We start from the raw sequence: 14318 nt of genomic DNA, 5'->3' as shown, positions 1-14318 counted from the left end.
TAGGGAAACCAGGTTTATTTTGAAATCCTGTTCCACATTATCCCAGGTCCACAACACCTGGGAGCAACGTACTCAGCAACTCCACACTGTATTTGCTTCCCTCTTCATTCCCCATGTAGTTCTTCCCACATGGCACCAAAACTGTGTCCCCTGCAATGAGCAATTTCCATCAGCCCTCTCCCAGAGTCCTGCTGTTTGATGAGAACCTGGGATTTGGGGAGTTTAAGACAACTTCCCCTCACACAAGACTGGCTCTTCCTCCCCAGGATTTCAAAAGCACCTTAGATCCAGCTTTGAGGAAGCTTTGCAGATTTAGGGACTGTAATTCCCCTCAGCAACTGAAGCTTTTTGCTCTACTAGAACTCTTTTTTGGGTAACTAATGGGAATTTTTGTACAATGGTCTAGCAGGAATCAGACTGATCTGTGCAATTTCCCCAACATCAGCATGCTCAGATCTACCTGTACAGTGATCATTCAGAATTCCAGCAGAACCAGAACCTGCCTGAAACCAGAAACTTCAGGAATGTGCTCCTCAAGGTGACAAATGACACAGCTCTTACTTGGTGGCGTCTGCTGCCAGCAGTGGAGTGCAAAAACGTATCTAGACAGATCCTATTCCCCAATTAACATGCTGCTAATGATGTCAGGTTTTAGACCTAAATTACCCAGCTGAGTTGTTCAACAACACTTCACACCCTCCCAAGCTTGTCTGCCTGGAACCCTGATCCAAGCAGGAAGAGCTGACGAGGCTCTGATGCCTCACAAGCACTGACCCCGGGAATGTCACTGTCATCTCCCATCTGCAGGGATCACCTGCACTTCCAAAGAATGTTCTGAGCTGCAGAGCAAAATTAACGATGCAGGATCAAAGACTGGAGCTGGGACCTGCTTATCTCCTTTCTCCTCTTCACCCAATGCTTGAAAATGTCTGATGAAGGAACAAAACCAGCTGCAGTTCCTGGAGATCTCAGAATCTCCAAGGCCAGGCTGGACAGGGCTTGGAGCAGCCTGGGACAGTGGAAGGTGTCCCTGCCCATGGCAGGGGTGGAATGAGATGATCTTTAAGGTCTTTTCCAACCCAAACCATTCCATGATTCTGTGTTTTCAGCATTCAGCTCCCTCTGTGCAGAGCTCTGACAGTTTTACAACCCTGTTGGTCAAAGCTAAAGAGCAGCACTGCTTTTTCCTTGTCATTTGCCTGGGTTTTTTTTTCCCCTTAGACACCCACAAAACCTATTGATGGCAACTAAGAACAATTAAACTTAGTATTCAACAGTAATGCCAATAAGGAACTGCCTTAAACCCTTGTTTTTAACAACCTGCCCTTTAAATTATTTACCAGAAAGTCCCATAAAAATGAAAAACCTTCCAGTGCAAGTCCTGTGGCTTTTGGACTCCTGCAAGCCAGGAGAATGTGAGCAGAACTATTAGGGATTCTCCTAGCAACCCCTCCTCAGCAGCATCCTGCTCTTCTTTCTCCCCCTGGAGCAGGGACAAAACCTTGCCCAGATTTTCATGTAAAAACCAAAATAATGCTAAAGAAACCTTCCCTGCTCTTGTCCTGAGAGCCAGAGCTGCAGAGTAGAGGGAGAAAAATCAGCATCGCTTTCTTCACAGCGGCATTATTTTTTCCAGTCCACTAAATCCCAGCAAATGTTTGAGATCAGAACACTCTGAATTCACAGGGAGTATCTTGTGACATTGCTTTTGTTCCATGGGGAAGTTAATAGTTATTAACTCACCCCATAAGTCTACACTGGTTTTAGTGCAAGTGCAAATCTCCTGTTAATGGTGCTATTCCTTGCAAAATTCTGTTATGGGGAAAAGAATCCTTATTTTCCAGAATTTTATCACATTGAATGGATTCCTTTTAATTTTATGCATGGAACAATATAGGAAGCAACAAAACCTAAGTATTATTAAAATTTGTGTTCCAAAAGCATAGTAGAGATGTCAAAATTAAAGAAAATTGCCTCTACCAGCTTCATTCAGGGAAACTGGCTTGGTTTGTAAAGAAAATTTTAAGTAGTTTATCCTCCAGTAGATTCCTGTTTTATCTAAAAGTCTCCAGGCTTATTAAATCGTACATTTTATTTGTTGCCACTTAGTTCTGAAGCTGAAGCTCACAAGAGCATTTAAATGCATTTATTGGGTATCTCAGCCATAAGCTATGACTTTATACATCATTCTCACAGAGCCTGCCAATGGATGAGAGAGGGAAAAGACAAATCCAATGCCACAGGATCCTGATAATTCCAAAGGAAGACTTCCAAGGCACTTGGAAATGCAGCAGTAAGGATGACTTGGGTATTGAGCAGTAAATAAGGAAGTTCAAGAGAGACAAAACTCAAGTTCAGAGCCGCAGGGTTTCAAAACAGAGTTAAAAAAAAAAAATACTGGTTTGACATTTAGCAGCACTGCTAAGTCTGTTATTCTACATGAACGATTCTGTGATGAAATAAAGACAGGCTGGGCTACCCCAGCAGTTTTCATAATAATCCTCTCGTCAGTATTTTTTATCCCCTAAAAACGGGCAATACCTGCAATCCTCAGATTTATCTGGAAGTCAGAATTTCTCCTCAGTCCTTCTGTGTTAAAATTTCCTCCAAAATTTCCTAACACAGGCAAAGTTTCAGCAAACAACTTTTGTAATTAATAACTGCCTAAAGATAATTCATATTTTCCAACGTTTTTATCATGGCAGTCTTCTTTACTGGACATTACTTTTAGGATGACACTAAATAATTTTCAAGTTAGTAATATAACACTGTCAGATAATTTACAACTAGATTCCTTTGAAAAGAATAAAAATACTCATTTAGTGAAGGCAAAATGTATGGGATATTTAGAATTAACATTAGGTTTCTATACTGGATTTGTTTCTACAAAGTAAACCTGAGTTTCTTTCTGCTCTTTATTTTTAACAGTATAATTGGATAAATATTCCATGGATACACTTATGACTTACTGACATCAAACAGTTTTTTACAAGTAAGTGGTTTAAGGTGGTATTTAGGCATATAAAATTTTATCTGAGGCAGTGGAGATTTCTCAGGCGAATGTCCAGCCTGGAAATATCCAGAAGCCTAAAGATGCTGCAGATCACTTCCCACTTTCCGTGCAAAAAGCCAATTATTTGCAATTCCCTGCATTATTTTCAGCCAATCCATCCATCCACAAAGTCCTGTGTGCTCTTAATACGTGCACAGATGTTTCCAGCTGCATCTCCAAAGCCTTCACTTGCTCTGGAAACCCAAGGACTGAAATCTGTGCCTTTCATCTGCATTTGGAACCTGCTAAATTTAAGCCCACTCTGGGTATTAACACATCCTGAATCTGCTTCTGTGTCATAAAACTGACAGGAATAAAATGGAAATTGGAAGGTGAGTTCCAAATCTCCTCTCCCCTCATTGACCAATCAGTCTGGAAATCCCACACCGTAATTCTCCTCCCAGAGCAGTGACTCTGCAGAGTTTGGGATGCAGAGGGAAGGTCCTGCAAAGATTTGTGCCACCTAACTGGTGGTTTGTGTAATTACCCAAAGATTTTATACCCACTCAAAGCTTCTCTGTGCATCACTTTTTAGTTATTATTATTATTATTATTATTTAATAGTTTATTTCCATATTCAGACATAGAGGGATGCTGCTTAAGGGTAATCAGGCTCAAGTTTATAAACAAATCAAGGCTAAAAACTGAAAAACTAAGCTTATGATTACTTAAATATTTAGTTTAGCAAATCAGCTCTTTGTTTGGAGTAAGTACAGATAAAAAGTTGAACTGTATTATCTGCATGTAATTGGCATCTGCAACTAAAATTCAAATTCAAAAGCTTTATTACCCCCCTGACAGCATGATCCATAAACTGAGCAACTCCAGCTCAGTAGTTTCCTCAAGTATCCAAAAACCCTGCAGAGACAACAGTGTGGCAGTGCCTAAATAAGCCAAAACAGGAGGCAAGACTTTGTCCAAACCAAAAATGAAACCAAACAGGAAATATTTTAACAACTCTTCCCTGTGAAGTGTTTAACTCACAATTGACTCTTTCCTCAACTGTTCTTTTATCAGCTGAGCACAGCGAGTTCCCCCTCAGAGACACCAGGATCCGAGCAAGTCTTAAAAAAAAAAATCTACTTCTTTTGGTTGTTGTCATTCTTAATCACAGATATCTCTAAAATTGTTACTCCCAGCTACTAGTGGGAATAAAAAACTCTGGATCAGCTAAATCAATCAGGCCTGTGCAGTTGGAACAAGCAATTTGGTGAAGAATCAATTTATTGGCTATTAAAGGCACACACAAAATTAACTGCAGAATGAAGTTACTCATTTATCTACTCTGGAGGATATCTCCTGACTCCTGGTTTCAGCTGGGTTGTGGATTCCATGAAGTCCATGGGAATTCATCCCAAACAAACCCAGCCATCCTGCAGCCCCCAAAAATGATGGGATTCAAGTGGGAGGTAAAATAATCTGAAAACTGAGACAGGTCACAGAGACTAATGAAATATCAAGCCAATACTTGAAAATAAATTGCATGTTAATGGATCCTGCTGTCAAATAACCAAGTGCCCAAAAACTTACTTTGACAACTCCAAGGAATCCTAAGAGATAGTGACTTTCAGAGCTAACAGCCAATTTTTGTAGCCTTTTTGGGGAAAAAATGTGGCTTTTTCAGACACAGTCACTGAATATTTCACATCTCTGTGAATGCAACATTTAATTTTTGCCACAATTTCTTGGGAGCTCAGAAACTCCCACTGGCAGATTTGGAACTAATGGCTGTAATGGCTGTTGTGCTCTTGTATGTAGGGTTTTTTTGGTCAACTCATTCATTTACCAGATTGTTGTGGAAAATTTGCTGCCAGCAGTTGTGAAGTGCAGAAGTTTGGGTTCAACTGCAGATTTTACAATAGATTTTCAGGTGGTCTAGCTGCAAGCTGAAGGGCCAGGTTTGTATCTTAGCCAGCACTTTTTTCACTACAACTTCCCAAATTCCAGCCCTAGATAGACAAAAAGATGGACAGCCCTACCTGCTCTGCTTGCAGAATGTCTCTCAAATAAAGGCACTCACAAACACAATTACAATTAAAATACAACCCAAAGCAGCCAGGAGAGGACACTGATGTTCCCCAACAACCAACTCCTTCTTTAGGATTTCAACTGGAACAAAAAATTCCTTACACTCAAATGTAGTTGAATTGTTCCCCTCAAAATCTGTCACTATTTTAACCTCATGTTTTAAGGGCACAGGGATAATTGATCTTACTCCCTACCCTGCTTTTATCTTCAGACTCCCCCTTAGAATTACCATTTTTTTCTCTCTTTTCCCCCAAAACAGGGACTTGGTCACCTTGGTATCAGATCTTAGGCTTGTATGTATAAAATACCCAGTTGAAAACTGGGATCTGGCAATCTCAGATTCCATTATTTGAGTGGTTTTGTCCTGAATTTTCTCTTCTTTTTGCTTCTTCTACAGACTTTGCGCTACATCAGTCACAGAAAAATTTCTTCCCCTTCTCCAGCGACTGCTGTTCCCTCACCACTCCCTGAGCATCACAAGTCAGACTGAAAAAGGCAAACTAGGGGGATTCTGGAATAGTTCAGTTCCTTCTTCACAAATTACCGGGGCCAGGGAATTAAAACACAAAAAAAACCATTAAGTAATGACACGTTTTCATGAGATTTTTGACCCAGAAATCCAACCTTGGACTCTGTGCCATGCACATCTGTGTGTGTCTTTAGGGAAGTGTTACTTTTACATTTAAACCTCATAAACATTCAGTTTTCTATTGGAAATTATTTCCCCGTTAAGTTTTCTTACTTTAAATATAGACTAGTCAAGGATTCATTCCCTCGTGCCCCTGAGTTAGCTTTCTAAAACAGATGCTATTATGGCACTTAACTCTTCAAGAGTTTCACATATTTTATTAAATAGACAAAGGAATTTTAATTAAAAACATATTTCAAGAACACCTGAAAGTCCCTTTACTTGTTTTACATTGTACTCCCGAGTCCCTCTGAGGGTTTCAGCAGGAGATATATGCAGAATGTTTGGATTAAGTGGGAATTTGGTAATTCAGCAAGTCTCAGGGAGAAATTTGCACAACAGGAAAGTAAAAATTACAACTTCAAATGAGGTGTAAAAATGAAATCTTAATTATGCAGCTACTCCAGATCTCCTATGATCTGTACAACCACTGGGGTTTGGGGGTTTTTTTGGATATATGCTGTGTTAAGCAGTTGGCATCTTCTCCTCCTTGAGGAGGAGCTTATATTTCAATGGCAGATTAAGCAATTTCTGTGATTCATCTCAGGTTTGGAGGTTTTTAGTGCTTCAGGATTTTTTGGGATAAGCAGCTGTATCATAAAGGCACATTACTGCTTCTAGGAAAAGATGAGTTGTTTTGCATTTGAAGCAAAAGCTTAATTGATGCACTGCTGACTTCCTCCAAAACTTCACTAATTCATAAATTTTACACACCCAGCATTACCAACCAGTTGCTAATAATAATTAATCTGTACTCAGTTTTAGTCACGTGGATTTTTTTTTATAAAAATCCAAATAATGACACCTCTAATGATCAATTGATTCCTTGCAAAGAATGCTGAATACATTACACAGCAGAAATGTGTTTGGTAAGCAGGCACACTCTAAAAATCATGTCAGTTGGACACTTCTTGCTACTAAACATTTGCATTAAAGGAGAATTAAGGGTGGGCAGAGCTCTCAACTTTTGTCCACTTGGTTTTCAATTTCCCTGTAGTTTTTACTAACTATCAGGTAAATTCAGAGGACTGGCTTCCCGGGAGCACACATTCCTGAAGGAAATTGCTTCCTGGGAAGCCTTGGCATGACAGCCATTGTCCTATCCTGGGAAAACAGTTGTGGAAAAACTTCTGGGATTGGGAAATCTCTCTGAGGAGCAGGTGTTCATAACAGATTAAGATAAAAAATGATTAAAATCCAAATCTCTAGAAAATCACCAAGGGCTGCGACTCAACGGAATTGAGCGCATCGGTTGCAAGTCACATCCATTTCAGTGGGTTCACAGGAACGTGGCTTAAATATTGCAAAAACCTCAGAGGAAAATGTAACATTTCTGTTTTAACTTGAGGCTTTTTGCACTGTTTTTGGCTGCAGGCATCATGGTGAGTAAGGAGCCCAGCAAATGCTTACTCACCGCCTCGGACAGCGACGTCGAGCCCGCGGCTTCCCTGGCGCTGGAGATGAAATACGCGCTGGATCCCAACCGGCAGATCAAGAAACGGAACAAAGCCCTCCAGGTGAGGTTTAAGGATATCTGCGAGGCCCAGAACGAGCAGAGGGACAAGCAGCTCTCCACCTCCTCCTCGCAGGACCCCGACAAGAAGGAGGCCAAGGCCATCTCCTACAAGACGGCCTATCGCAAGTACATGACGGTGCCCGCCCGCAGGTCCATCCCCAACGTCACCAAGAGCACAGGAGTCCAGACTTCCCCTGATCTCAAAAAGTGCTACCAGACCTTCCCTCTGGACCGGAAAAAAGGGAATATTCTGAAAAGCGCCGCGACTGTGGACACGTTACCGAGCGAGAACAACGGGTTCCTGATCGAGGTGAAGGACAGGGAGGGCCGGGGCTCGGGCGAGGCCGCGGCGTGGGGCAGGAAGGCCGGCAGCCTGCAGACGGCCGAGTTCATCTCCCACATCTCCGAGCGCGCCGCGCACGACAACGGCGCCGAGGCCTGGAAAAGCAGCGATTTGCACAGTTCTCCCAAAGAGCCTCCTCCTCCTCCTCCACCCAACTTGGCCGAGCCCGGCGAGGAGGAGCGGGCACGGCCGCCCGGCCGGGGCAGAGCGGCGGCGGCGCGGCTGGGGAGCGACGAGGCCGCCCAGCCCCTCCACGGGAGGGTCTTCAAGACAGAAGTGGCCACCGTTTACCTGCCGGCCTCGCAGCCCGACCTGCCCGGCCTGGGCGACTGGGGGCCGTGCCCCGAGGAGGACGACAAGAGGACGGTGCAGCTGAACGGGGTGCAGCCCCCGGCCGGAGATGCCCGAGCGTGCGCGGCGCGGGCGCAGTGCCCGGCCCCCGAATGTAGTGACCAGAGCCTGCAGGTCAACGTGGCGCCCATGGAGGAGAGCCAGCCCTGCCGGACGGCCGTGGCCGTGAGCCAGGAATGCCAACAAATCGTGCCTCACACCGAAGTTGTGGACTTGAAAGCGCAGCTTCAGATGATGGAGAACCTGATCAGCTCTAGTCAGGAGACCATCAAAGTGTTGTTGGGTGTTATACAGGAGCTAGAGAAGGGAGAAGCTCACAGGGAAGGGTGAGTAGAAGCTTTTTTCATGAGTATGAGCTGATTGAAATGTCTTTTCCACCTTGAGTTTGCTGATGCCAACGCGTTCCTACTGCAGCGCACGTGGCGCTCCTCACCGGAGTTTTGCTGCTGTAGGAGAAACCCGCCAGCAGCATTCAGATTGCTATCTGCCAGTCCCAGGGTGTAATTAAGTAATTATTTAACGAAGGGCCCATAATACATCTTCTTGTGCCTTTTCTAAGGAGCACGGAACGAGCTGCTCTCCAAACAGGATTATAGAGGATGTTTTCACATCAGCAACTTGCATTAGCCATAATTCCTCACACGGCATGAAAAGCAGCAGCCAAACCTTAATTCTGTAAGAGACTTACCTTTTTAAGATTAAGGGATATTATTACAACTCCTAATGTAATTCCCTTAATGGCATATGAGTCTCGTCTGGTTTCCTTTCACCTGAATTTTTCATGGTGTTTTTATCAAAAGGAAATGAAATGAAAACTTTGAATATCAAAGTCTTCTTCATAATTTTCACACAACCCCAAACACAACAAACCCAAGCAGAAAGAAACTATACTGTGTTCATCCCTGGCTTTCATTATTTAAATTAACCCATAAGGCATTAAAAATACTGAAACTGTAACTCAGTACAACCTTTAGTCTTTACCTGGACGGTTCAACCCATCTTTTATCATCTTAACAAATATTTTGCAGACTGAATCGCCTTAGTTCACTCATCTTTATTCAGTGAACATACCTCAAAATGTATGTGTGCTGTTTGTGTGTTTTGAAATTCTTCTGTAGTTAAATCATAATTTGCCAGAAGAGATCAGGACTTCAAAATTAAAAAAACAGCAGCTCATTCTACTTGAAGCAGCAGCAGCTTTTGCTTGAGTCAGAAAGGTACATCTTTAATTTAAATTTCTTTAGGAATGTAGGAATCATGTCAATCCTTAAACTCAACACGTTTGGCATTAAAAAGTCATCTTAGTTGGATCCTGCTGTCAACATGGCTGTTGTGTTGTTAGTTTATTTTACAGCTGGTTATATTATTATTTATATCCTTATCAATTATCAATATCAAGGACCTTATCAAGTCCTGGATAGTCACACTGGGACGTTTCTTGGCCTACCAGAAAGCCACACAGGTTTCAATGAACTTAAAGATCTTTTCCAACCAAAACAACTCTATAATTCATTTTTTTAAAAATTATTATTCAAAAAAAGAACTCCCCTGATTTTCTCCGGTTAGAGAAACTGCAGGAGCTTTGGCAAGAAGTGCCAAGCTGCTTTTCAAAACAAAACACACAAAACTATTTCATCGTCATCATAACTCATCACCCGCTCGTCGAGAACCCTGAGTGCACAAACACCCACACCACCTCCACCTGCTATAAATATTCTGCTTCCTCCACACAATTACATATCCAGATTTTATCCCTTCCCAAAGACAGTACAGCCCCAGGTGCAACAAACGCAGAATTTTTATTGCCCTGACAGAGCAGAGCTGTTAATGCAGCCAGCATTAGCAGTGGATCTCTGCCCTTGGCACAAAGCAGATCTTGGCCAAACTGTCCAGGATTGTCTTCAGATAATTCCTCCGCAGCTGTCAGCCTTACAAAGCTGTATTAGCCCTAAAATGGTGAAATTATCCATAAATCCCAGTTTAGAGTATCTTTACATCTCTTAGACTCGTGCACTGGAGTTTACAAGACTCCATCTGACCGAGAAGAGCCCATTTATTAGCACTGCTTTACGCTTGGAGCCACTTCCAGCTGCTCCTGCATGTGTCCCAGACCTACTCCTTCCCTGCTGGGAACAGAGGGTGTCAGGATGCAGAAAAAAGAAGGGAGATGCACACTTGTACATTTTCATATCCCTGCATTCCAGAGCCATCTGATTTTGTGGCTGTTGGATGATTTGGAAGGAGACTGCACAGCTTTGTGCTCGGGACCTTCCGCAGTGATGCCTCTCTCCAGAGCTGGGAGAACACTCTGTTCTCCTGCAAACACCCAACACATCATTAACACAAAGCCTGTCTTTATCCCCAGCTCCCTCAAATTACACAACTCCTGCAATAATAGGCTGCCCCATCCTTTTATTAGAATAATTCTTGCCAACTGCTGCATTCATCCTACACCATCTTTGCCACAGACCCTGTGTAAACTATTACATATCTCCTCAGTGCCAGCATATTGAGCTTTTTCCTGCTATAACCAGGTTTTAGGTCAGTTTAGATGAAGAAATTAAAGCAGTTCTGCTGTTTATTGTAGCATCCTCCATCTGCTAGAACAGCAAGAGATGTTTTGTATTTATGGAACTCACCTGCTTTTCGGATGTACATTAAATTCCTTACAATAACACACTACAAGAAACAAATACAAGCAGCACGCTGCTGGGAAAGGGAAAAAGATACGAAGGAAAAAAAAAAAAACACCAAAAGCAAAAAACATAGCCCCAACTAAATTTCTTAATCAGATTTTTCTGCCTTTAAGGAAATCAGTGTTCTTTAAGTGCTGTTGCAGTGCCACGGGACTGGTGCTCAGTGGATTCATTTTCACTAATATGCTGTAGGTCCTGAACTGCTATTACTGCAATTCATCACTAAATGAGTCGATGCCAGCAGAACTGTAGCAGCATCTCTGAAGGCAGCAGCCTCATCCTTTGGGTGCCTATCATCTATGTGTGCTTTTGAAAATGTCAGTGCTCCATCATCTGCAATTAGCAACAACAGCCAGCACTCAACTCTGCTTGAAGGGAAAGGGAAAGCCACTGGAGCAGGAGGAGAAACACAAAAACTGTGATCCCCTTCCCAGTATCAAAGGACATTATTAAAATTCTGTGTTATGTGCATCGTTATTTACTAAATCCTTGGCAAGATGGCTGTTCTACCTCTCTGTGTGGAAGCTTCTACAAAAAAAAGCAAATTACCTCCCAGCAAACATTGCTGGATGCCTTAAGTCATGCATGAAGGAAGTGCAGAGCTGCAGCTTCAATTAAGAGTCCCAGCTCAGAGTTAAAAAAACATTGAATATTACATGATGCAGGGTGCAGCTTTAGAACACAAACCCAGCTTTATGCTCCAGTTTTATTCTGATACATTATCAGCGATCTCACTTTACAGACATATTTGTCTGTGTTCAGAGGGAGAATTTAGGAAGCCAAATGTGTGGAACATCACTAAGGCTGACAGGACTGCAAGCACAATGCAAGTTAATCATCCTAAAACCTGGCTAACAAAGATCTGTGAAATACAGAACAGAAGATGAGCGCATAATCAGAATTACTTTGCTGCTGGAGAACAGCAGTGACCTGCCCTTTAAATCCTTCCCGTGGAAGGAACAGTAATCTGGGCCCTCCTCATTATACAACAAATCAGCAATTTTAATAAACAAAGTGCTCAATTTGCCACACAAAAACAAGTCACAGTATTTTGACTCTGCCAGGCCAAATGCTACACACTAGACAAGAGTTAAATGAACCTGTTTCAGAGCTAATTTACATTCCTCTATTAGTCAGCAGTGGTTCAGGAATTTAAAGAGCTCTCAACAAACTCCTTCGAAGACGTCGTCATGGATGGAATTTAAATGTCATTGCACGTTTTTCAATGACTCAGGGAATTTTGTGCCTCACATGCTCATTTCTGAGCAGAAAATAAGCCCATGTTGTGTGTCTGGATGGAGGTTTGCACCCAAAGGAAGAGGAGAGCAGGGAGCATCCTCACCCAAATGCTGTCTGAGCAGCCCTGCCAGCACTGGTCCTCAAGGTCACCCAAACTGATCCTCCTGCTCAGCAGAGATGGCAAATCCAAGTCAGGGAGCCAAAGCAATTATTGCCTGGGTTGTTTGCTCTGCTCCCAGCTCAGCTCTTCAGAGCAGACCAAGGAGACAGAGCAAATCAAGGCAGGAACAACCTCCAGCCCCCCCACCTTCCAAACTGGAGTTCCTTATTTCACGCTGGAGAAAAGGAAGCTTAAAAGAGTTTACAAGAGCAGAGCCTCTGAAAGCACAGCCTTTGGGAGTGATGTGCCAGCTGCAGGAATGACAGCACAGGGCTTGGTTTGGGATTTCCCCCCTCAGTGGCTTTGTTTTGATTTTTTTCCAATTACAGCCCTGGCAAAGGGAAGGTTTAACAGGATCATTTCTAAGAGAAAACCTGGAAATGGAGGGAAACAACAGATAAGCTTAACTACAAAAGACAGCTCACTAGAAATAAATACATGAAAAGCAGAAAGAATACAGCAAATTGCATCTGGGATGCACAAATTGTCTCATACTCTGAGTGACTCCAGGTTTTAGGACACTGCAAGAACAGCTTGAGAAGAGGACTGTGATGAGTGCCTTTATTTCCTGCTGTGACCTTTTCACATCCATCCAGTCTGCCTGGAATCACCTCTGAAATGGTCACGCTGGTTTCATTATCCCCAAAACCACCTCCTGAATTCTTCCCCCTTTCCCCTCTCTGGAGCTGCTGTATTTCTTGTATATGTTCTATTTTTTGTATTTTTGCATCATTTACAGATCATTCCCAAACACCACGGAATCTGTAACAATCCACCTTCCTGAGGCAGAGCCAGGAAATTTCACTGGATGCACCTTCCTTAGCCTAGAAAAAGGAGTCATTTTGTACAAATCAGAGCTTTGTGGACCTTGTGGTCCTTGGGCCAGTGATGGTTGAGTGCTGCTCACTCAACCCAAAGCAGGAGCAGTACAAAGACACCAAAAGCCCATTTACCTGCCCTCAACGCAAGAAATTTGGTTTTCCAAGCTCTGAACCAGCCTTTTCCTGCTCACCAAGCATAGCTGGAGCAGAGCAGGCCCACACTGACACCTCACCACTGGAACTATCCAATTACATCCCAAAACCCTTGGAGGTTATTCCAGTACCTGCTGCCAGTCTATGGAATCCCCTTGATCCCTCTTATCTAAAATTCTCTCATGTAAAAAAATCCCAAATCAACCAAACAATGAAAGCTGATTATATAAGACTGACCACTGAAATATCCACTATCACTGAAGGTAAAAAATCCAGCATCACCCAAGGTTTAACCTCAAATTCCAGTTTTTTAACCTCAAATTCCTTTTTTTTTAAAACCTCAAATTCCAATTTTTTTAAACCTCAAAATTCTTTTTAACCTCAAACTACAATTTTTTTTTAACCTCAAATTCCAATTTTTCTTAACCTCAAATTCCATTTTTTTAGCCTCACATTCCATTTTTTTTTCTGAATTAGCTCCCTAAGACCTGTCTGGAGTTGGATCTCCAAAGGCAGGTACCAGGAGCATCTCAGAGCACACCATTTCACAGGCCTTCAAACCATGATGAGATTTATATTTTTGATAGGATTTTTCATTAGAGTTGGACACATTTATTCTGGGGCTGATAATACAAGTTTCAGATCAGATTGCCAGAGTGGATAAAAAGGGCAAAGTCTCACAGTTCCCACACATCCTGGAACATTAATGTGTAATAATTCAGAGTTCCTGGGTACTATAACATTGAAGATAGAGAGCTCTTCAATAACCCTGCTGTCAGAGCCATTTTCTATCAATCCTTTGTGAGGAATACAGTGGCAGGAGGCTTTCGGCAAGGAAATGAGGGGAAAAAAAAGGGAAAAGTGACACCTAACAACAACCAGAATGTGGAATAAACATTTTAAAAAAAGGAATAATCTTTTTAGCAAAGTTACTTGGTATTAACGATCTGTTTTCCCCCCAAAAAATGCCACTAGGAACATTCTGAATCTCAGAAAATAGACCTTATTTTGCTAATATAGTCCAGCTTTTTATCTGCATATACTGTACAGGCAGAATTTAATGGAAATGTATTTGAACTACTGAGAAAAATAATTTGATTTCTATCTGGCTGCTATTCACTGGACTTTAAAACCAAGAAGAAATGTCATTCCCCACCACACCTCCCTGCTCCAGCCCAGGATCAGCAGCTTCAAAGTGAAATTAAGGTTTAGGACTTTTCCAGCAGATTGGCTGCAGGGAAACAAAGGCCAATAAAAGCAAATCCCCACAA

At 42.4% G+C, this 14318-nt stretch overlaps 2 protein-coding genes across 4 annotated transcripts in view; one reads left to right on the top strand and one right to left on the bottom strand.

Moving 5' to 3' along the window:
- The window catches only part of DOCK1 (dedicator of cytokinesis 1), a 266426-nt gene that overhangs the window by 139338 nt on the left and 112770 nt on the right, over nucleotides 1-14318 (bottom strand). The window lies entirely within an intron of this gene.
- Nucleotides 1-14318, top strand: part of INSYN2A (inhibitory synaptic factor 2A) — a 38087-nt gene that overhangs the window by 5009 nt on the left and 18760 nt on the right. Inside the window, exon 2 of the mRNA XM_041415306.1 lies at nucleotides 7143-8304. Within this exon, the coding sequence (XP_041271240.1) occupies nucleotides 7148-8304 (1157 nt within the window). The 5' untranslated portion in view covers nucleotides 7143-7147. The remainder of the gene's footprint in view (nucleotides 1-7142; nucleotides 8305-14318) is intronic.

The sequence above is a fragment of the Onychostruthus taczanowskii genome, unplaced genomic scaffold (assembly GCF_017590055.1).
Source record: "Onychostruthus taczanowskii isolate IOZ18803 unplaced genomic scaffold, ASM1759005v1 scaffold5, whole genome shotgun sequence".
In the NCBI taxonomy this organism is placed as follows: domain Eukaryota; kingdom Metazoa; phylum Chordata; class Aves; order Passeriformes; family Passeridae; genus Onychostruthus; species Onychostruthus taczanowskii.
The sequence above is the reverse complement of the archived record's forward strand: the minus strand, read 5'-3'. Positions and strand labels throughout refer to the sequence as shown.